The following is a 22143-nucleotide window of genomic DNA, read 5'->3' on the forward strand; positions in this document are numbered from 1 at the left end:
TCTGTTCTTGCTGACTCCCCAGCTGCCAGACAGTAAGATTTCTCCAGCTGTGTGTGCACTCCTAAGATCCTTTCAAGGCCCTCTACATGAAGGGCCAGTCCACAGCCTAAAGGTCTTTGGTGAGGGGGGAGGAACAGGCAGAAGGAAGTGTGTCCTTTTCAGAATGCCAGGGAGACTGCTCTGATGCATGGACCGGGGTCTGCTCCAGCAGTGAAAGTTACAAGACTCAGGGAAAACGCTGTGTTTGCCTACCTAGAGAGTGCTGTCACAATCCCACTCTGGCTGGAGAAAGAAGATTCAAAAGTGAGTTCATTTAGAATAAAAAAAAAGGCTTAAAGGGGAAAGAGACTCCAAAAAGTAAGAATCTATTCTGCAAAAAAGGAGCTCACAGCTCACAGCTCCTGGGAAAAAGGCAGGCAGGTATAAATGCTGTTTAACCGAGCCTTCGTGTGGTGGGGAAAGGCTGTGAGGACAGAATCAGCTGCTCTTTTTTTTTTTTCCATCAGTTTTATTGTCAGATAGCCAGAGTTCATTATATAAATCTTTCAAAATAATTAGATATTACAAGAATAGTTTACAAGTCAGCTCTGATTGCACAAATACTTGACACAAGAAACTGTCTTACAAATACTGAAGGTTTCTTACAAGAATATTTTAATAAAGAAAATAAGTCTCTATACATCTTAAAGCAAATTTGATTTAGTTTCTTTTTCCGATCCCACCATCATTCTGGATTCTGTTTTACAGTATGTCTATCACATCCCACAAAGCAAATTACAACTCATGGTGCCTCTCTTTCAGCTACTACTGAGATTCACAATGCTAAAGGGCTTTAGGCTTCCTTTTCTGACCTTCCCTGAAATAAAAAGAATTCTCATATTCAGGCTTAAAGAGGTAATTTTAAAAACATTCCTTCGAAACTTGGGTGAGGTTAATCACCATTCTGAGTGACAATCTTTTCAGGTCTCACTCAAGCTAGAGCAGCTGATAGTTTATACCTGCGGTACCAAGCCAAGAGTTCATAAACCGTGAAGGGAGTCCTGGGAGCAAGGATGAAATACAAGGATTAGAAAAGCTCAAACAGTGGATAGTGATTAGAGAACACACTCAAATTCAAGGTCTCTCCCAGGTTGAAAATGAAGTCTAGAGCATGGCAGTACTTGTATAAAATACCAGAGATCTGAAAAAGGCTAATTATTTAGGTGAGTAGTGTCTCCTTATTTCCAGAATGCCAATGGAAATGGAATCTTAGACAGATGCTGCATCCACTGAACTCAATAGGTAACATTCTTCTTATGCTGCTGCTTTAATATACACTATTATACAACCAAGTTCCCAGAGCAAGTAATGCTATATGCCAGGGGAACAGAATAGTGAGCCACCAAGAAAAACATGTGGCTTTCACACTGTCCCTCCATTGTTACTGTGTCCTTGGCAAAGCATACTGTCTTTACTTTTCCATGTAGAATGAATTAACATCAAGAAGTGGAGTGGCATTCTACAGTCAAGTCCTGAGAGCTTGGGAATACCCCATCACCCTTGTCTACATGTCACCCAGCTCTTGTCCGACAAGTTTACAAGCAGTCTGGGACCAAGGCACAGCCCAATTCTCTCCCATTCCTCTGGCTTCCTCCTCACCCAGCGTAACACTGCCACAGGATCTTACCAAAGGTTGCAGCAGGAGATGGAAATGAGTTCTTTTGCATTACCAGACACCTTCCTTCACATTATCAAGGGTAACGTTTGCACATAATGAAAGAGCCAAATAGTGTCTACTGCAGTGATTTTGCAAATTCAGCATAGTCGATGTATCCATCATTGTTCACGTCATCATCTCTCAAAACGCCATCTATTATGGTAATCAGTTCCTTTTCGCTCATTACTGGTGCGTGTTCGCTCCCCTCCTACCAATCAGTAAACAAGATAACGAGGTACAGAATTACAAAGGAGCATTAGCAAATGCCTAAGAGGTCTGCTTATCTAGCAGCTTTCAAGGTAATAGCGGCCACTTCTAGGAATACACTCATCTGTCAGCGTCAACTCAGAAAACTCCGAGTGAGAAACTACATATGCCATTTACAAGAAAGATGTGACCAAAACAGGTTTACTCTTTTGTAGTTACAAAGTAATGCACAGTCAGTGCAGAAAGCTGGGTGTGGACTCCAAAGAACTGTTTGTCGGAGTCTACGACCTCTACACCATCCTAAGAGCTCATCACCTGAACCCCTCTGGAGGGTCATCCTGATGCACAATTTGCCTAAGGAAATGTGAACAGTGACATATTGGACACCTGGGGACAGAACAAGAAAACACTGCCAAGCATGCCAGCCACTGTTCTGTCTTAGAAGCTGGTGGAGGAGGACTGTGCCCACTGCAAAGCTCTGGACAGTCACACGGCGACCAGCTCTTCCTTGGCTGCCTCTCCCACAGCTATGATTTCCGCAGCTCTGTGGCCACCACTCTCACAAGCCAGGCCTGCAGAATCCTAAACCCTCTTTTGACACCAGTTTCACCTCCACCACTCCTCACACATGGGGTCCCCCAAACAAGGCTCCAGTTAAAACTGGCTGGTGCTCCCTATGCCTACAGAGCAAACCAACCCTGAACTGATCTTCTGGTAGCCCCCCCCACCTTCACTCCCGCACCCCACCACCTGAGGCAGAGGAGAAGACAAGGATGTCGATCTCAGTTCCCTCAGCTGGATGATGGGGAGTAAATCTGCTGACTCAGGCTGCTGTGGAGCCGACACATCTCTGTTTGAACATGCCTTAGGACACTGGGGAGCACTGCACAGTATGACACAACCCACGACTACTTCCGAAGCTCTGTCCCTCTGTCCTGCAGTCACCATTCTCCTCAAATGAAATGACCTCTTTCCTGTGCTCTGCATCATGGCCCTGGCTTGTTTTTCAGGCTGGACCCTCAAACTCCAGCGAGAGTAGAAATGCCGAAGCCCTGGCCTAAACAGGCTCAGCCTGTCTGGGGCAGGGAGTGGGGATGGGAAGAGGTGGGTTACACAGTAAGGGGAAGAAGTGTGGCAGCACTGCTGAGGCATGAGCACAGCGCAGGCCACCACACTGGCACCAATCTCCCCAGACACCCCAAACTGAAGTCCCCACCTACCTCCTTATGGACATGAGTGATGGCAGTGGAGAGCTCTAACCCGTCAAGCAAATTGTTGCCATCGTAGTCATGCATTTTGAAATAATGGAGCTGCAGTTCTTGCGGGGACATCTCCTCCTCTGGCCTATTGATGACACCGTCCAGATGTTCCAAGATATGTCTGAAAAGTGACAGTAAGACCATGCCAAAACCTTCTTGTGAAGACTGCACTCAGCTCAGAAACAACCCACATTCAAGGACATAGCAACAGCTAGGGCCACAAAAGGGGCGGGGCCAAAGCATAGTGGGCCAGCTACTGCTGGCTGGGACTGAGGCACTAAAAAAGTGTCCTGTCAGAATCAGGTAACCGTAATCATATTCTGGATTCTGTTACTATGGCTATATTAGGTGGGGGAGGGATGAAAGAGGAAGACTAAATTCTGACAATTAATTCACTGTGTTTAGGCTTTAAGGTCCTCCACCTATGAAATGATGAAGACAGATACCTTAGTACTAGCAGTCCCAAGGGATAAGTACCATCCCTGAAAAGTGTCCAGGAGCCCTATAGATTGCTAGGAAAGAAGGTGGGGGTGCCCTGTGGGCTCTAACTGCAGGTGATGGCCTGGAACCCTGGCCCCAGCTGAATACATACTCTTGGTCGTGCACCGTGCTCTTGTCCAGGCCCAAGCTGCCATGATGGACGCTGGCCCCATGCTCCTGGGTCCTGGCACCCGGGGCACAAAAGGCCCAGAACAGGACACACAAGAAGGGAGCTCTGAGAAGCCGCAGGGGTGTCATAGTTACAGGTACCTGGGAGGTGGGAAACACAGAAGGTGAAGACACAGCACCAGAGCTATGGTCCCTTCCAAGAGCTGACAATGCACTGGGAAACCTGGGGTGGGTGTTGGGGGAGCAGTGAGGTTGCAGACAAGAGCACTACAAACTGGGCCTGAGGGAGCTCAGTGGTAGAGAGCCCAGCACACACAAGGTGCTGGGCTCCACTCCCAGGACCACAGAAAAAGTCAGCCTGGTGGGGTGGTGGCAACAGCACACATCTTTAATCCCAACATCTGGGAGGTGGAGGCAGAGCAAGGGAGATCTAGCTAGAGGCTAGCCTGGACTAAGAGAGATAGCACCAGGATAGCCAGGAACACACAGAGAAGCCCTATCTCAAAAAAAGCAAAAGAAGAAAAAAATGAAAAAGCCCAGCTCTGCCACTAGCTGTCCTGCTTCCCATTACTCAGCTAAGCAGCAGAGGTCCACAATGTTTTCTGATAGAATGTCAGAGGGCTGAGCAGTCATCCGAGTGCTTAAAAGAATCCAAAGACTAGGATCCTATAAGCCACAGCCCACACACGCTTTCTACTGGAGTACAACATAAGCAGAATGAGGAGCTCAAAAGAGAAAAGGCCTTTGGGAGTCTGAAGTAACTTCCTTGGGTGAAGGAATATCGGAGAAGGCTGACAGACACAGTGATGCTTCAGCCAGGCTGGATGGACAGCAGGAACACTGGGTCTGGGGGAAGATGACAGCCAAGCGGGACCAGGTACAGGCAAGCAGGACCAAGCCCAGCAAATCTGGTCTCTCAGGTAGGCAGCATGGGCAGCAGCAGGTGCAAAGGAGAGCAGACAGCACATGCTGAGCCAAGAGGACAGCATTTCCTGAGAACAAGTGGGGAGCAACTGACGAGTACAAGAGATGAGGCCACAGATTGGCATGGCTTTGGACATACTCATCTGTCGGCTTGATGGGAACGGGTAGAGTAAGACAGGACTGGAGACAGGACCATGGAAGCTGAGGGAAGCCATCAGGCTGGTCATGTCAACCTCAAAGCAGTGATGTGGAGGAGACCATCATTCCCGCCTCGTCCACCTGCCAGGGGCTCATAACTTAGGCATGCTGGGAACATTGAAAAGGAAAGCTACAGAGAAATTCACAACACATCCTAATGACATTTGGAATTAAGATCAACAAGACAAGTCAGCCACCAGCAAGCTCCCTGAAGACCAACTTACATTGTATCACAGGAATTGTCACCACAGCTTACGTGGCCTTCAACAACTGCTGGCTTCACACAAAGTCCTGTCCTTTCTGGGCTTAGATTAGAGACTTACCTCAAAATGGAAGGTGAAAGACAGCTCAGGACCTTAATCACAGCCTGTGTCCTCATCTCCAAAGGCAGAGCCAGTTCCGCCATGACTAACAGTAGCAGGACCCCAAGCCCTCAGCAGTAAAGACAAAGCATAACGTTCAGCCCCTCCTTAACATTGGCTAATCTCAGAGCATAGCTCTGAAGCCTCCTTGTGCCAGGAGCTGGGAAGCAAAGGCACTATAGCCTTCAGCCATCCTAAGCTCTCAGGGAGCTTATGCTATAACATTTGCAAAGATTTCCCTAACCTATTTAGCCTGTCTTCTACCACCTGTCCCCATGAATGAAGCAGCAACCACTGGGAGGGGTAACTTACAGGGGACTTAAAAGCAGTATCTAGCCTGACTGCTGTGCAATGGCATCATGCAATCTGTCATTCTGCATAAGATTTCTAATATAGATTAAATGAAAAGGCAGGTGGCAAAAATTTTCACCACTGTAAAATAAATACATATGCACAAACACAAAGTTTTAAATTATAAGATTAGGAGTCATTGTGATTCTTTTTATTTGTCTACGATTCTAAAATGTGTATTATTACTGGGCATGGTGGGTGCACCCCTTCAAACCCAGCACTTGGGAAGCAGAGACAGGCAAACTGTGAATTTGAGGCTAGCCTGGTCTACATGTGCATTAAGGCCATGTTGATTTCAGGTGTCTTCCATACTTGCTCTCTCCTTTATGCTTTGACAGGGTCTCCCTCTGCACCCGAGCTTGCTGACTCAGATATTTAGCTAGTGACCTGGCTTCTCTGCTTCCCAAGCACTTCGACTAGACGCACTGACACATGCAGCTGACGTTTACATGGGTGCTGGGAATGCATGCCAGTCCTCAAGCTGGTTACCCTCTGGACCACCTCCACAGCACACAGCCAAGCTCTGATATCAGTGTAATGGAGGGCAGAACCTTGAACTGACTACTAGACAGAAAGTGATCACTGAATCCATGGCCTTCCCCTCTAACAACATGGCTGGACCCAGCTGGGGTGTGTGTCTATGGGGATGTTTGCTACTCAGGTAATAACAAAAAGTAACCAACAACTAATAAATACAGGACCTGTAACTCCAGCTTACCCTTTCCCAAGGGACACAGCATAAAAGCCAAGAACCACCGAGCATACAGCAGCAGGTTCCTAACCATCAAAGCACAACAAATGCCAGCCCCTGCAAATCAGAAGATCCCACAAGTACTGTAGTGACAAGAGCTAATGACTGCCACTTGTCAAATTAAACTGTCCAGTCAAAAGAAAAGAGAGTACTCCATCCTGACCAAAAAACAAGTTGCATCATCCATACTCCAATTACTTAGTTCAAGCCATGGGCACACAGCCTGGAAGATAAGCCACAAGAGTTTCCAAACTCAATGGCCTTCAGGAAACTTCACAGGCCAAGCTTGAGAAAACTCCAGGTGGGGAGACTGACTGGTGGCTGCTTTTCCTTTTCTAAAGACAGGCAGACTCCCATGTATAGAGAGCCTCGTTTTGATGTTTCTGGAGCCTGGGAAACTTGACTGTCCTATGCCCTCCTATAAAATGATTTATTCTAGGTTAGCATATTACTTATATACTCTTGACTGAAGACTAGTCTCCATCTTTTGGGGAAGGTCATCGTCACCAAAATGCGAAGCTCTGGGGGATACACACAAAGAGCAATGAAGAAGGAAATGCCTTATTAACCCTGGCCATCAGGGGGGTAAGCGCTGCTGCAGCAGATCACCTTCCAGTCCAGAGGGGGCTCTGGAAAACAACCCATGTGTTAGCATTCATCACAAGGAGCTGCCCGGGTCTGCCAGCAATGCTGGCCTCCCTCAGAGCTTTGACTTCAACAAGGCTCCACGCACTGCTGCTCCCTTCCTACTGACTGACGCAACTGGCTATCCCTTCTAGGCCCGGTGCAAATGTGACCTAAAGACTCTGGCAGATCACACTGCTTTCTTCCTTGTCTAACCATTTCTTCCTTCCTGTTCTTTTTCCTCTTTCCAAAAGCCAGGACCTTGTATTCTCTGAACAATGCTGAGCTGGCCTAGGAACCAGCACTGAATAAGATGAGATTTAGCACAACAATGTGTCAGTCTTTATCTCTAGGCTTGAACTTTTTCCCACTCCCGGGAAGGGCTTGGCCCACCCTTCCCTCACTTTATCTCATAATTCCTGTCGGTGAGAGAGTTTTCCTCCTAGCAGCTGTTGGCAGCTTTTTTCTAAGTCCAAGGGTTCTTAAGAATTTACATTCAAAGCAGCCACATTTAACAACATCCAGACATCCTGTTCCCAGAGCCAATGCCAATGAAAACTGACCAGAGTTTTGCCATCTCCATATTCTTGAAGTAAAAGCAGCCAGTTAAATCTCCAGGTTAAGGAAACCTCTACAGGGGCTGAGGCTGACAACCTGCCCTAAACAGGTTGGTGTTTAACAGTCTGAGCTATCTGTTCATTGGGGGGAGCCCAAGAAAAGCCACACTACCCTTATACAGTTAACTAAAAGCCTAGTAACAGGAAGAGCAGCACTGAGAAGGCTGTGAGAAAAGCGCTGTTGCCCGGCAGGACTCTTCTCTCACAGGTCACGGCCTAACGCAAACAGAGGCCACTAAAGGGACACCCAAGGGCTATCACATAAACCCCCACCCACACTTGGAATAACACAGGAGGGAAGAGATATTTCAACCAAAAAAAAAAAAAAAAAAAGTGTGCCCCTCATAGAAGGAACATACAGTAGTGAACACCTAAACTCAGAAAAGACTTGGGTCCAATCTAGGAGCAGAATACTCAGTTGAGGAGAGCCTGGTCTTCAGTAAAGCACATAGGCGAGTCACAGCAGGCTTTGCAGGCAGGGTTGTAAAAGCCAGAGCTTGAAAAGGCAACAAAAACCCACAGAAGGACAATGCAATGGGGCAGGGGTGACTGAACATATGAGATTTGTTTTCAGAGAGTGTCTCTAGCTCCCCTGTACTGGAAGAATTGAAGAGGCTCAGAAAATAGTCAGAGGAGCAAAAAGGGGCTGCTGATCAGCTAACGCAAGAAAGTGTCTAGGAAAGTCAGAGTTCTGAATGGGTTCGATGTATTTGAGGAAGTTCATGGGAACGACGCCCAGGCCTCTGGTTTGGGCTTCTGTGTGGATGGAGGTGCCATGCCCCAGGGAGCGAAGAGAAAAGGGCATCCCCTTGTCTACACAACCGCTCAGGCTCAGGCTGGCCAACGCCGCCGCAACAAGACCTGTGGGTCTGCCCCGAGGAAGATGGGGGAGCCAAGGGCAGGCGGAGTAACGCCCGCGGCCCGCGAGCTTCCAGGCCAGCCGGGGCCAGAGTGCAGCCCACCCAGCTGGCCCCACAGCCTGGTACTGAGTCGCCCTCCTCCCCGCCCGGTGGGTAATGGGTACAACCAGCACCGCGGGGCTCAGCCCGGCTGACACGTCTGGCCCGGAAGCCCCCTCGGAAGATAGGCTGCCGCCGTGGGCCACAGGTCTCGCTTGCACCCCGGTGGTCGGCGCCTTTCACCCCGCTGCTCCGGCCTCCCAGCCCTAGCCCCAGGCCCCGGGTCCGCCCGCCGACCTCTGCCCCGAGGGTCAGTCCTCCCACCCGAGGCTTCGCTCACCCAGACAATCCCCGACCCAGACGCGAAGCACTCCAGCATGAGCCTTTCCAGCTGCCGTCCCCCGGACACCTTTTCTCGGGCCGCCAGCCCCGCCCCGCCCATCCGCGCACGCGCGCCGCCTCCTCCCCGCCCACTCGGCCCCGCCCCCTGCGTGGCCTGCTTCCACGTTTGCCCCCGCGGCTGGCCGGGCGGGACCCGCCCCTAGAGGGCGACACCCTGCTGCTTGGGCCGTGGGGAGGCCCAGCGGCGCGCATGTTGCTAGGCAACCCCGGAAGCCCGAGGACGTGGCTCGACGTGGGTTGTGGACTGCAGGATCCGGATGGGGTGACCTCGCGAGCTGGCCAGCCCCGCCTTCCCTCTCCTTTGGCGTGTCTCTCGGTTCCTCTGGTCCTCCTACTGCAAACTGGGGAGAGAGAGTGTGAGAGTGTAAAACCCCATCTCCTGACCTAATGAACCAGCTAGAAAATGCCGGTGCTCGCCCTGGCTCCTGCCTTTCCTAGATTGACCTACTTGCATTTTCTCTTTGCTGCGTTCCTGAAGCCGCATCAATCTCTGCCCATTCACTCTCAAGCTCCACCAGGATTCTATGGGCGACCCCGTTCCAGAAATTGGCTGTTTTTATTTTTAGCGAGAAGGCAAAATATTTTCAAAAACGATCCTGCCCTTTACTCCTACACAAAATTGTCATTCAGCAGAGGCAGGCGGATCTCTGTGAGTTCGAGGCCAGCCTGGTCTACAAAGGGAGTCCAGGACAGACAGGCTACACAGAGAAACTGTATAGAACAACAGCAACCAAAATGTCGTTCAGTGAATGTGTATGCGCTTAGGACTGTACTTTTTTTTCAGATGCCTGTGAACTGAACTGCCACCATGAACTAGAGCTTTGCTGTAGGATTTAAATATCCAGTGTCTTTGTGTGCTTAAGTTCCAGCCAGCGCACGTGGAGAAAGAAAGTTATTATGAGAAAAGACTGAGGCCCCACGTAGACAGCAAATTTCTTTCCTCAAGCGTGATTTTTAATTGCCTGAAAATGATGTCTATGTCTACGGATTTCTGGATGAGGAAGAATAGGATGAAAACAACACTTCAATTTATGGTTTTGAGTGTTGCTATGAGTGTTCAAAATTATATAAGTGTATGATTGATGGACACAGGGAAAAATCAATTTGAGGCCGATACAGAAAGTGCTGCTTTAAACATGTATTTTGTTGCATATCTGTTCACATCTGGAAAAAAATAAATTGAAATATTTAATACAAAGCAATTTAAGATGAGCTGTTCCTAGGTGAGCTATTTCAGCATGATTACTTACACATTGACTAGACATCTAATAAATGACGAAGTCGCGTGTCCCTGACATTTTAAGCCTTTTCAGCAACAGTCTGCTGCTGCTCAACCCTGTGGCAGTCTGCAGACCCCAGACTTTTCTTCCATCAGGAGTGGAAGGCAACTAAAGTGTGATCTGTAGAATTAGAGGACAGATTGAGGGCGGGGCTTCTGTGTTCTCGCACTCAGGACTTGCTACCTTGCTACAACAGAAGGAACCCTTCAATTCCTATTTGGCGGCCCTAGTAAATTGCTGACTGACCGTACTGTGTTTTCCATCCTCCTCTGTTTTTTTCGTGAATGGAAACTCTTGGCGTCTGTTCCCACTGCAGATTGAATGTTTTTCCCTGCAGGCTTATTCACACTGTGTTAATGTACAGTATAGACAAAGAAAAACACGTGTGCAGAAAAATGTTCCAGTGGGGTAGAAGAGGTTGCTCAGTGGTTAAGAGCACTTGTTCTTGCTAATGAACTATATTCGGTTCCTGCACCCACACTGGAGCTTCACAGTGGAGTTACAACCATCTGTAACTCCAGTGCCAAGGAGCTCTGATGCTCTCCTCTGGTCTCCACTAGCACCGATGTGATACACAAACACATGTGCATTCAAAACACCTATTACATAAAAATCATAGAAATGTCTTCAACTCAATGAGTTTTCAGAAGCTGCACACATCAATGGAACCAGCACCTAGAACAAGAATTGAAACTTTATCAACACACCAGGTGTGGTGGCCCACGCCTTTAATCCCAGCACTCAGGAGGCAGAGGCAGGCAGATCCCTGAGTTCCAGGCCAGCCTGGTCTACAGAGTGAGTTCCAGGACAGCCAGGGCTACACAGAGAAACACTGACTCAAAAAAGCCAAAACAAAGCCAAATGCTATTCTTTCCAAGGGTAATTGTTATCCTGACTGCTAACACTACAGGATAATTTTACTAGTTTTTGTCTCTTAAATAAATAGAATCACACACTACATACTCTTTTGTCTATGGCTCCTTTGCTCAGATTTTTTTTTCTTTTTCTCAAGATACAGCCTTGTATATATCCCTGGCTGGCCTGGAGCTCACTGTGTAGACCCAGCTAGCCTCTAACAGAGATCCACCGGCCTTTGTTTACTAAGAGTTGGAATTAAAGGCATATGCCACATTCTCAGGTACTCAGGATAATTCTGAGATCCAGCCAGGTTGGTGTAGAGTTTAAAATCATTCCGTCTCACTTCTGAACACTATTCCATGGGGTCACTATATATTACACACTGTTGTACTACTGAGGAACACCCCAGGAAGTTTTCAATTTTCAGGTTGTTGTAAATAATTCTACTCCGAACATTGCAGAGCGTGTATGCCTTTTGTTGCAAACATGCTCACATTTGTTAGAGAAGAACTGCTGACTTGTCAGAAATGCAGATGTACATCTTTGTCAAATACAATCAAAGTGTTCCCAGGTGGTTGTGACAACATATGTGTGAGTTTTGTTATTCCACATTTTCCACAACCCTTAGTATTTCCCATCTTTTTTTTTTTTTTTTTTTTTATGTTGGCAAGGAATCTGCTCTTTAGTTTAAATTACCAGAAACCATCCCTAGGCCTGAAATAGGAATGCTGTGGTCTGAACATGGTTTGTCCCTGCAGAGCTCAGGCTGAAACTTAATTACCACTGTGGCAATATTAGGAGGGAAGGCCTTTAAAACATGTTGGATCATTAGAAAGATTAATGTCTATGGAGGATGGGTTGAAGCCTGTGGGACTGGATTAATTAACTGCAGAGAGGCTGGTACACTCATGTTCTGTTCGCTCTGCATGGGAGGTCTAACCAGGACCTCTACTTTCTGGAGTTGGAGCATCAGAAGGCCACCGATGGTCTTATACCCTTGAACTTCCCAACATCTGGAGCCATGAGCCACAATATTCTAAAGGAATAACTTTTATTCCTTTAGAAAATATCTAGACTTGGGGATTGTTTTCTTTTGTTTTTATTTGTTTTGTTTTTCGAGACAGGGTTTCTCTGTGTAGCCTTGGCTGCCCTAGACTCACTCTGTAGACCAATCTGGCCTTGAACTCACAGAGATCTGCCTGCCTCTGCCTCCCAGAGTGCTGGGATTACAGGCCTTTGCCACCTCACCTGGCTATTTGACTTGCAAATCTTATTCTAGCAACATAAAATGGCCTAAAACAAGAGGCCTGTGTTTTATAGAGAGTACCTAGACTCCCAATATAGGTAGAAGCTTAGGGTTAACTCCTTCATGGATGCCTGTTTACAAAAGAGGAGTGTACATGAATTTTAGGTAAGCAAAAAGTAGCAGCAGGGACATGCTGATTCTTTAGTGGGTAGTAGCGTAGTTTCCATTTTCAACTCCCCTTCTGTCCCACCCATCTCCACAATAGAAGCTAAATACATTAACGACCGTCCCATCTTTCCTCAGCTGTCAAAGCACCATGTGATGCAGCTCTAAGCATGACACATGGAACTTGTGAAATCTGCTTTTCTGATTGGTAAACAGTGGCATCTACAGCCCCTTCTCTTCACAGATAGGGATGGAATAGTCATCACCTCCCATGCACCAAGAAGAGCTGTGGGGACCCTCACAATGACTGGCCCAGTGCGGCTGGGCTGCCAGTGCAGTACCAGCATGGCCTCCCTGCAGCACCTCAAGAATCTCACGGTAGAAGAGGACTCTTACTTGGCTTATGACAGTTACTTGCCGTTGAATGCATTCTTAAGCAAGTCAACAGTTAAACAAGATACCTATCTAGTGTGAACTGAATTTACCAATCTCAGTTGTTGGGGGCTCAATGCAAAATTTACAGAGAGAGCATGCAATAATTTTAAAACCAGAAGGATAGCATTTATAAAAGTTCACATATGTTATGGGCTATAAAGTCTGAAGATTTGCAGGAGATGTCAAGATAGGCTAGCTAGAAGCATCGCAGGAAAGGATAAAGCAGATGAAAAAGATGCAAATTTTCTAACAAAAGTTTTAATAGGGGAAGGTCATAGAGGGTGTTTTGTAGCAAAAATTTCCTTAGAAAAACCTTTAAAGCTACCTGGTTCTGTCCTCCGTATTCTAGGGAGAGGGACTTCAAGAATTTATAGGGTGGCCCCTGATACTAGATACATATGCCAAGCCTGGTTCTGAGAAAGATAAGAGGGCATGAAAGATGAGGAGAGAGGAGGGCCTGCATGTGAATTGTGTCCTCTGGGGCAGCTCAAGTGAGCAAATCCCAGGGCTCAGGTAGTTAATGCAGAGACTCATAACTGGTCAGAGCACTGAGAATAAGTGACTACAGAGTGCTCAGCCCTAAATGGAACATCTGCTCAGGTACATCTTGGAAGAGGGGGTGGAAAGAATGTAAGAGCCAGAGGATGGAGAGGACTCTCTGGAATGTTCTCTTCCAGAGATGACATGGCCATTGCACATGTGACCTGCACATGATCCAGCCAACAAGATCAATCAACATCTAACAGAGCACTAACTGGACTCAATGAAGTACAAAAATAAAAAGAGAAATAAAGATCTGATTGAAGAAATGGAACTGTGGAGAATTCTTTGGGGGGGGCAAATAGAGAACAAGAGTAAAATATGTATTACATATTATATATAATATATATACAATTTTCACTTAAACTACATTTATACTACGTGTGTGTGTGTGTGTGTGTGTGTGTGTGTGTGTGTGTGTGTGTGTGTATAGCTTAAATTTCTTATCTGGACTGACAATGCTTCCTCCAAGAGCCAAAGACCATCTAACAAAAGCCCCAATACCAGACATGAGAAGGTATCTTTTGAGGAGTTGTTCAGGGCTGGCCAAGAGACTTCTAAAATATACAGCCGATTGCTACTGTCCTTGATTGCCCCCTCCCCCAGAGGTAGGAGGTAAGTCTGTATTGCTGAAGACGCCATGTACTTCAGATACGTGGCTCAGAGTCCCCTGAGCTGGAACTGACCTGAATGCTTCTTCTCTGAGGACTAGTTTTCATGGTACTGGAAGGCATCACGCAAGCTTCTGGAGGAGGGAAGCAACCAGCAGTCCTGCCCAGCTCTAACACTCATGAACCGCAACAACTAGCATGACACAGTCACCCTAAGAGTGTAGCGGTGGCACACATACGTTGGCAGTCACCAGTAGCTCTCTAATTGGCCTTAAGATCTGGTCAACATAGGGAAACCGTGCCTGGTTCTAGAAACCTAGCTAATTTCTCAGGGCTAGTGAAGTCATAGATCTTGGAAGAGAACCTACAATCACTGCTTTCTTTCCTATACTAGCACAATCCCTAACTACATTCTAAACATTTGTCCTTATTCTCACAGGTAAGTGTAGTCCTTTTCCCACACTAATTATACTTCTCTTTGAAAAAAAAAAAAAAAAAAAAAAAAAGCTTACATGGAACCACAAGTCAAAATACAGTTGTGGAGCACCTTCTCAGCAGATAGTGCTACAAAACACTCCCATACCCGAGGCTCAGTGAACGCTGTGAAAGAGGGAGTGGAAAGATTGTAAGAATCAGGGGACCAGATAGTTTGCTTTGAGTTTGTGTCTCATGGTAAAGTCAGAAACTACACCCATAAAATCTCATCAACATGGCTGCCTAAACAGAAGCTAAACAAGGCCAACAGCAAAAGACATGCTAATATGTACTGGAGAAAGACCTCATGGCCTCAACCCCACAGAAGAACAGCCCCTAACTAAGGAATGCCGAGATAGGGAGGTTCTCCAGGGTCAGGCACACCATCGGTTATCGAATACCAGATGGTCAGCCCAACACACATGAGTAACATTATTCAAACTGTGCAGGTCTGAACATATTCCTAACAATATTTAGGAAATAGATATGTATATACATATATGTACAGACATGTATATATGTATATATAGATATGTATATACATATTTCTATATGTAACAACACTATTTTTTAAAGCCATGAATTTGAAAGAGAGCAAAAAAGGGTATTTGGGAGGGCTTGGAGGGAGGAAGGGGAAGGGAGAAATGATGTAATTATAATCTCAAAAATAAAGAGAAAATGAGGGAGAAGTGGGGGGGTTGAGGATGGAGTTGATCAAGGTACATTGTTTACAGTTGTGACATTTTCAGAAGGGGCTGTCAAGATGCCACAAAAGTTAAGAGTGGGTGCTACTCCGGCGGACTCAAGCTCAGTTCTCAGCACCCAGGTCAAACGGCTTACACACCCCTGTAACCCCTGTTCCAGGGTATCCAACACTTTGGCTTCCTCAAATAACTGATTCATCTGCATATACACCCACTCTCTCACACACACTAATAGTAAAAATAATGTTAAAAGGAATGCATCTCTGCTGATCAAGTTTAAAGTATTCACTGTGGGATTTTGAATTGTAAAGATTATAAATGTATGCTGTTTTGTTAATTTATTACATCAGCCATCAGAAATTAATGCAACCAAGTTTATACCAGAAATGCAAGGATTCTTTAACATCTAAAATACTTCATCACATGAATAGATTTAAAGCTGAAAAGTCACATGACACTATAATAATTTAATTTACATCTCGGTCATTTATTTACTTACTTACTTATTTGGTGTTTTGAGACAGGGTTTCTCTGTGTAACAACTGTGGCTGTCTTGGAACTCACTACGTAGACCAAGCTGGCCTCAAAAATCACAAAAATCCACCTGTCTCCACCCTCTGAGTGCTGGGATTAAAGACTTGTGTGCTGCCCACTCCAATCATAATTTTTTAGAAACTGGGAACAAAAAGATTTTCTTTAATTTGATAAAGCTATCAGAAAGCAATAGCATAATTACCATAAATCCAACAGTTATCTTCAAGAAGCAGAAGGTTGTCTGGAAAGGGACATACTGGAGGCTCCAGGACGCTGGTAAAAGCCTGACTCTTGACTCTCATGGAAGGCTTACAGGTTTCTTTATAACAATTATCTATCGTGGACTTTTCTTTAATTGCGATGTTTCTTTACAGCAAAAAGCATTATCTTCTCAGCACTGGAAAATGAACCCAAAATTCTAACTGCAAACTCTCCACGGTAACATCTCCAGCCTTTGTGGGACTTTGTGGTTTTGTTTGTTTGCTTGTTTGTTTGTTTTGTTTTTTGAGACAGGGTCTCACTATATAGGTTAGGCTGGCTTTGAGTTCATAGTGACCCTGAGCTCATGAGCCTCCTTAGTATAGTCACCCAACTGCTGTGATTACAGACCTATGTAATCATGCTTAGTTCATAAAATATTTTTGGAAGACGGGAGAGAGACTGGGAAAGCAGACCTAGCAAAACTGTGAGGCGCAACTGCTGTCACCAGAAAAGCTAGACCCTCAGAGCTGGCTTGAAGAATGGTGTGCCAAATCATAAGCCAGCTAAGGAAAACTGAAAAGGTCCTGAGCACTCTAGCTGAGTACTCTCTCTCTCCCTCTCTCTCTCTCTCTCTCTCTCTCTCTATCAGATGGGGAAACAGACAGGGCCCTGGCTCTGGGAGGGAGCCTTTGGCATCAGTCTTATAAGATGAACAAGAGTCACTGAGATGCCAAGAAGCAGAAGCCTTGGGAGTACCTTCTCACATTCTAAAATTAACAGAAGAAGTAATTACTGAGTGTCTACCCTGTACAGTAATCCACGGTTTTGAAGCTTGCCTGTGTTGGACTTTAGTCCTCAGTCTACTGATTACATGTCGTTTTCCTGGCAGCTGACAAAAACTGGCCATCCACCAGGGCCTGGTGTTTTAACATCAAGCTCTTGAGAGGGTTGTTCAGTACTAACAGTTAAGACAGCCAGGGGAGCGGTGAGCCGGGTAACCATGACGGTAGTAAAAGGGGATTGGCTCACAGGCTGTGGGACACAAAGGAGACTGGGTTGGCGTGTGGCTCCGTGGTACTTGTCTGAAGAGCAGGAAGCCTTGGGTTCAGTCTGCAACACTGGGAGCAAAAGGGAAAATTAGGGAGGCTATCAGCCATGTGTGTCACACACACTGATGACCTGAGCTCCCACAGCTGTTGGCCATAAAGCAAAGCTCCCATTCATATTCATAGTCAAGAAGTTTAGGATGACAGAGAGTGGGAGTCATGAAAGACAGAACTGAAGTAGCATTCTGGATTTTGCTGGATCTCCTACATGCAGGAATGAAAGAAGAGGCTGGCATAGAAAGTAAAGGAAAGCAACTTCTCAGACTCCATGTTCCATTTCTAGACAGCTGGGAGCATTTGGTGGCCTTTGGCCTCACTGTTCACAGCCACTGTACCATCTGGCACAGAGTGGCGTGATGGGGCAAAGGGAATAGTCTGACTTACCAGAGAGTTGTCTTGGTATTTTCAGAAAGTTATCATTCAGTCATGGAGGTCCACTGAAACCAAGACCTCAGTTCGACTACATTACCTTTCCAACACCGGGAAAAATACATGACAGGAACAACTTTATAGGAAGAAAGATTGTTTAGTTTTTTGACTCGTGGTTTCAGAGGGTTACGTCTATCATAGTTGGAACAGGTGGAGAGGTCAACTTTTGGCAGCCCACAGCCCGACAAGACAGGAAGTAGAAGGCAGTTAGCACTAGTGGCCAGGATCTTCAAACTATCCCTCATCAGTGACCTAGTTCATTTGCCATGGCCCGAAACTTCCAGAAACAGCACCACTTGTCAGGGAACAAGGGTTCACAACACAGGTTTGTGAAGGTTCAAACAATAATATAGCCTAAGACTCCTGACTCAGAACAGTGTGTCTCTGGCCTGGACTGTATTCTGACAGTGAAGGATAGGAGTCTTATATTAAGCTCAAGCTCCTTCAGTTTTTCTTATTACATTCCCCAAATAGTGAGTAAATTTTGTCCCCTAACAATAAAAAAGACTGTTCTAGGAGCTTGTTGATTGCCTAGCCTGATTGCAAATCATTCCTCATTAGGATGTCTGCCTTATTTACAGCACTAGTTCTGTCTGCCTCCTGTTCCTGCCATTTTTAGCCACAGAGGAAAGCATCCAGTAGAAAGGACAAGTGTGGACCCCCACTACATCAAACCTAACTTGCTGTGGGACAAATTTTGTCTTTGTTCAAAACTTTAAGAGAGCTTTCCTCAGGCTTGCTTCATTTTGCCTGTGAGTTCAGGAGAATCTTTCCAAATGTTCCTTCAGCAGAGAACTACCAGGCACTGTGGAACTGTCTGGCTGTGAGCCCATGAGCCCCTGAGCCATTCTGTGCACCGGCAACATAGCTCACTATTTGAAGGCTCTCATGTGTTTGTCCCTGAGCAAGACTTTCTTCCTCTGTACTTTTCCTGGACCAGACATCGTACATGCAAATGTGTCCACTTGACTAAACTGCATCCTTCTGTGATAAAATAGTTTAGAATTGAAGTTTTAAAATTACAGTGGATACTACAACGAACTTCTGATATGAACAAAATTCACTTGAGGTGCTTTAGAATGGAGTAGAACAAAAATGCAACACTCAGGAATCTTTATTTTATTTATTTTTTTATTAGCATGAGGAAGTGCTCAAATGAATCAGATTTCAAAATGATTCATGAATAGATTCATTGACCAAAGCAAAATGAAAACAAATAGCATAAAGCCATACTTTATGTGATCCCACACCACAATTCAAACCTTCTATTCTCTTCTCCTACTACCCTTCATGCTTCCATCCCCCTGTCTATTTCTCCTTCTGGATAGCCAGATACCATGACACTCACTCACCTCTTAAAGATAAAAGTTCATCAGAGGAGAGGGAAAAACATCTCTATAGTACAATTACTTTTGGTTTCAATCTCAGTTGAAAGCCATTGTTCATTGTTTAGGATTTAGGATTGTTTTGAGAGTATATGATAAACTCTCAAAGATATATGCACACACACTCACGCCAATTAATTCATTTGGTAGTTGGCACTTCCGATTCAGAAAGGTCAATAAAAAACAAAGGTAGGAAGATCCCTATAGTAACTTAAAATAGAGGTTGGAAAAGCCAAGGATGTTGTTCAAGGTCTTTGGAAGGTCATTCTTCCATTTCATTCAGAGGAGTCCAAAGGAGCCTTAGGGGCCCTGACACTAGGGAGAGCCTTCAGCAGGTCAGGAAGCAGGGGTGCTCTAGCCGTGATGTTTTTCTGACTAGCTTCAAACCATAAAGTGATTTAGTCTGCGAGCATAAACTAGAGTGGGAAACAGCCCTACAGCTAGGCCTTCCACAGCAGGCAGGATATTTTGAAAGAGCTTTAGGTGGGGGTTGAGGAGAGGCAAATCACAAGTGAGGGTATTCCAGCTCCCATTTTATCCTTAGACCTACAAGGGAACATGTCTCTAGAGATTAGAGGATAACCTTACAAATTCATGATCGACATAGGTACCGATGTAAGACAATCACTCTCCACTCCCACAGCACTGGGCTCAGATGCTATTGTGAAGTCTCACAACCTTACAGTTATTATGTGCATTGCTTTTCTTGGTACCTCTTTAGATTAAAGCCAAACCAAACCAAACCAAACCAAACCAAACCAAACCAAACCAAACCAAACCAAACCCTCAACACTTCTATTTGTATTCTCTAGGGGAAAATCAACACTGTCCATGGGTTTCCGTGTCTGGGAACTACTGAAGTACCTCCTCCCCACTCCCAAGTGCCCAACCAAGAACCCAAGGGCCATAATGTTCTCTGGGGCTCTCTCTATTCTTACTCAGTATGTGGATGACCTTTCTCAAATCCTACACAGGAGGTCATCTGCAACACTGATTCAACTTTCTGCTCCTTCAGCCTCAGAGTGTGCCACTCACAGGCTGTTAATTTGTAAGCAAAGGCAAGATGGTCCATAGGGGTAACCCCTTTAGAAAACCAGGTGCCCCAAAGGCTCCCAGGCAAACCAGAGAAAAAGGCAATTACAGGGGTTTCTCCCTTTTACTGAAGACTCAGGCAGCTGTGTTGTGAATTTGACTTAACCACATCCCTAGTAGCCTGTTTCCTGTGGAAGCAAGCATGAATAGGCTTTCTGTGAGTTAGCATTAGCTCTTCCATATTGTGTGTTTCTGGGCCCACCTAAGTCTCACAAACCTTTCAAGGTCCACCGAGCCCTTATCTTCATAAATCTCATTAATATATTGTTAAGCCCTTTCTCTTGTCTAGGGACAGCAACTAAGTATGCAGTCAGACTAGCCCTCAGGTCTGTTTTAAGCTTTATGCCTTTTGTTGCTCACTAAAAACTGCATATACCCTTCTGCCTACAGTGGTGGTGCCCACAGTGGTGGTGCACACCTTTAGTCTCAGCACTAAGATGCAAATCTCTGAGTTTAAGGCTAGCTTGGTGTACCCAGTGAATTCCAGGCCAGGCAGGGCAATATAGTGAGACCTGTCTCAAACAGCCACCCCCCACCAAAAAACAAAACAAAACAAAACAACCCAAATCCCACACTTCCTCCCATGCACTTCATTTTCCTTGTTAGAAACACCAATAAAACTGTTACAGGTCAAAGCTGGTCCTCTCTACCATGAGCAATAAAGTCAGCTTAGCAGGCCACCATGCTGCTGGGGCAGTAGGTTTGGTAAGGTGGTATGACAGCTGTCTTGACCAGAATTTACCCTAAATTTTTATCTGTGAGATTTAAGATTATTAAAAAACCAAAAACCAGAACAACACCACCACCTTTGTTTTTTTCAAGGATCTTGCTATGTAAAAGTAAAACATCGCCCCCACCCCCCTTTTTAGGATCTTGCTACGCAATCCTGGCTGGCCTGGAGCTCACTGCTATAGCCCAGGCTGGCTTTGAATTCTCTGTAATCCCCCTGCCTCTAGTTTCCAAACGCAGTGACAGCAAGTGTGCACCACCACATCCAACAAACACCGCTCTGCTATTTGCCTGTATCTCGGCACATGTTACTAATACAATCTCAGCCGCTCTTTTTCCTATGGGTTTGCACTCTCTTGATAATTGTTGGTCTTTCGGTCAGTATTGGCTTTGCTGGAAAAGAGCTGAGGAATGGTCAGGCACGTGGAGGAACCCTTGCTATCAACCTGAAGCAAACTGTGTCCTCCCCTAAGCTGCACACAAACTGATGATGGCAGGGTCAGACAAGCAGCGATGCTCTCTGCAGCCAGCCCCCCAGTATTTGCCACCGTGGACAAAGGAGCAGGAAGGAAAGAGGGGGCTCTCTCTTTTCTGTCAGGCTACCCTCCCCTCTTCAGTCAATCTTGCTGTTCCCTCTTGCCTCAGGAGCAACTCCCAGGAACAATCTGACTAGGGTAAATTGACTGTATTCTCAGGCTACCCAAATCAGTCTTTCACTCTCTGCCTCCTTCCCGGTCACCTAGTTCTGAGGAACCCTAGGTGCTCAGGACAACACACAGGGGTGGGGAATCTTGCCTTCCAGGACGGAAAGGGGCTGCAGGTAGATCCGAGGGAAGATATCCGTGGGGAAGCTGGAGTTTGGATAGAGACGGGCACTGTGATGATGGCGTCAGGAGCCTGAGGTCTGAAAAGCCCGAAAACCTTCATCCCTTACGTCTGCTGCGAAACTTGCAGCGGTGAGTTTCCGGACAATGAAGGGCAGGGAGTGGGAGGACTTCCCGGAGGGGTATGAATCGGTCAGTTTCGAACTTCTGGGAGTCTACCGAAAAGCTTGCCTTAACCCCATCGTCCTCGAAAGTTTTCGGACTGGTCCACACAACAAGTGATGTAAGTACGGGTCTTGGGCGTTTTCAGAGTGATACCCTCAGTTCTCGTGCAGGACTTGACAGCTCCAGTTTCATCGAATGCGGGGTCACGATACCTTCTAGTCCGGACGGTCCCGGCCGCTCCAAGCCCCGCCCCCCGTCCTTTGAACTTCTGGGCACCACTTGCCTTAGAGCTAAGCTGAGGAGTCGGGCGCTCCCTGCAGCTGATCAGTCTTTAGACACCAAAAAGAGTGAGTGGAAAAGCTGCTCAGAGCCTCTTCCAGTGCCCAAAGTAGGGAGACCGACTGAAAGAGGAGTCCGGCCGCTAAAACAAACATAAGCCCTCTCCACTCGGGGACTTCCGAGGAGC

The 22143-nt window shown here is 46.2% G+C and overlaps 1 protein-coding gene across 1 annotated transcript; it reads right to left on the reverse strand.

Annotated features, from left to right (window-relative positions):
• Positions 1-631: 631 nt before the first annotated feature.
• Positions 632-8933, reverse strand: Mcfd2 (multiple coagulation factor deficiency 2, ER cargo receptor complex subunit). The gene is made up of 4 exons (XM_055619428.1): positions 8838-8933; positions 3755-3912; positions 3124-3283; positions 632-1904 (listed from the first exon to the last, which is right to left on the reverse strand). Exons 1-4 carry the CDS (start codon positions 8874-8876, stop codon positions 1773-1775), a joined length of 489 nt encoding a protein of 162 aa, XP_055475403.1. The 5' UTR covers positions 8877-8933; the 3' UTR covers positions 632-1772.
• Between the last annotated feature and the right edge of the window lie 13210 nt (positions 8934-22143).

This window comes from Psammomys obesus, unplaced genomic scaffold, assembly GCF_907164565.1.
Source record: "Psammomys obesus unplaced genomic scaffold, mPsaObe1.curated_primary_1811, whole genome shotgun sequence".
NCBI lineage: Eukaryota > Metazoa > Chordata > Mammalia > Rodentia > Muridae > Psammomys > Psammomys obesus.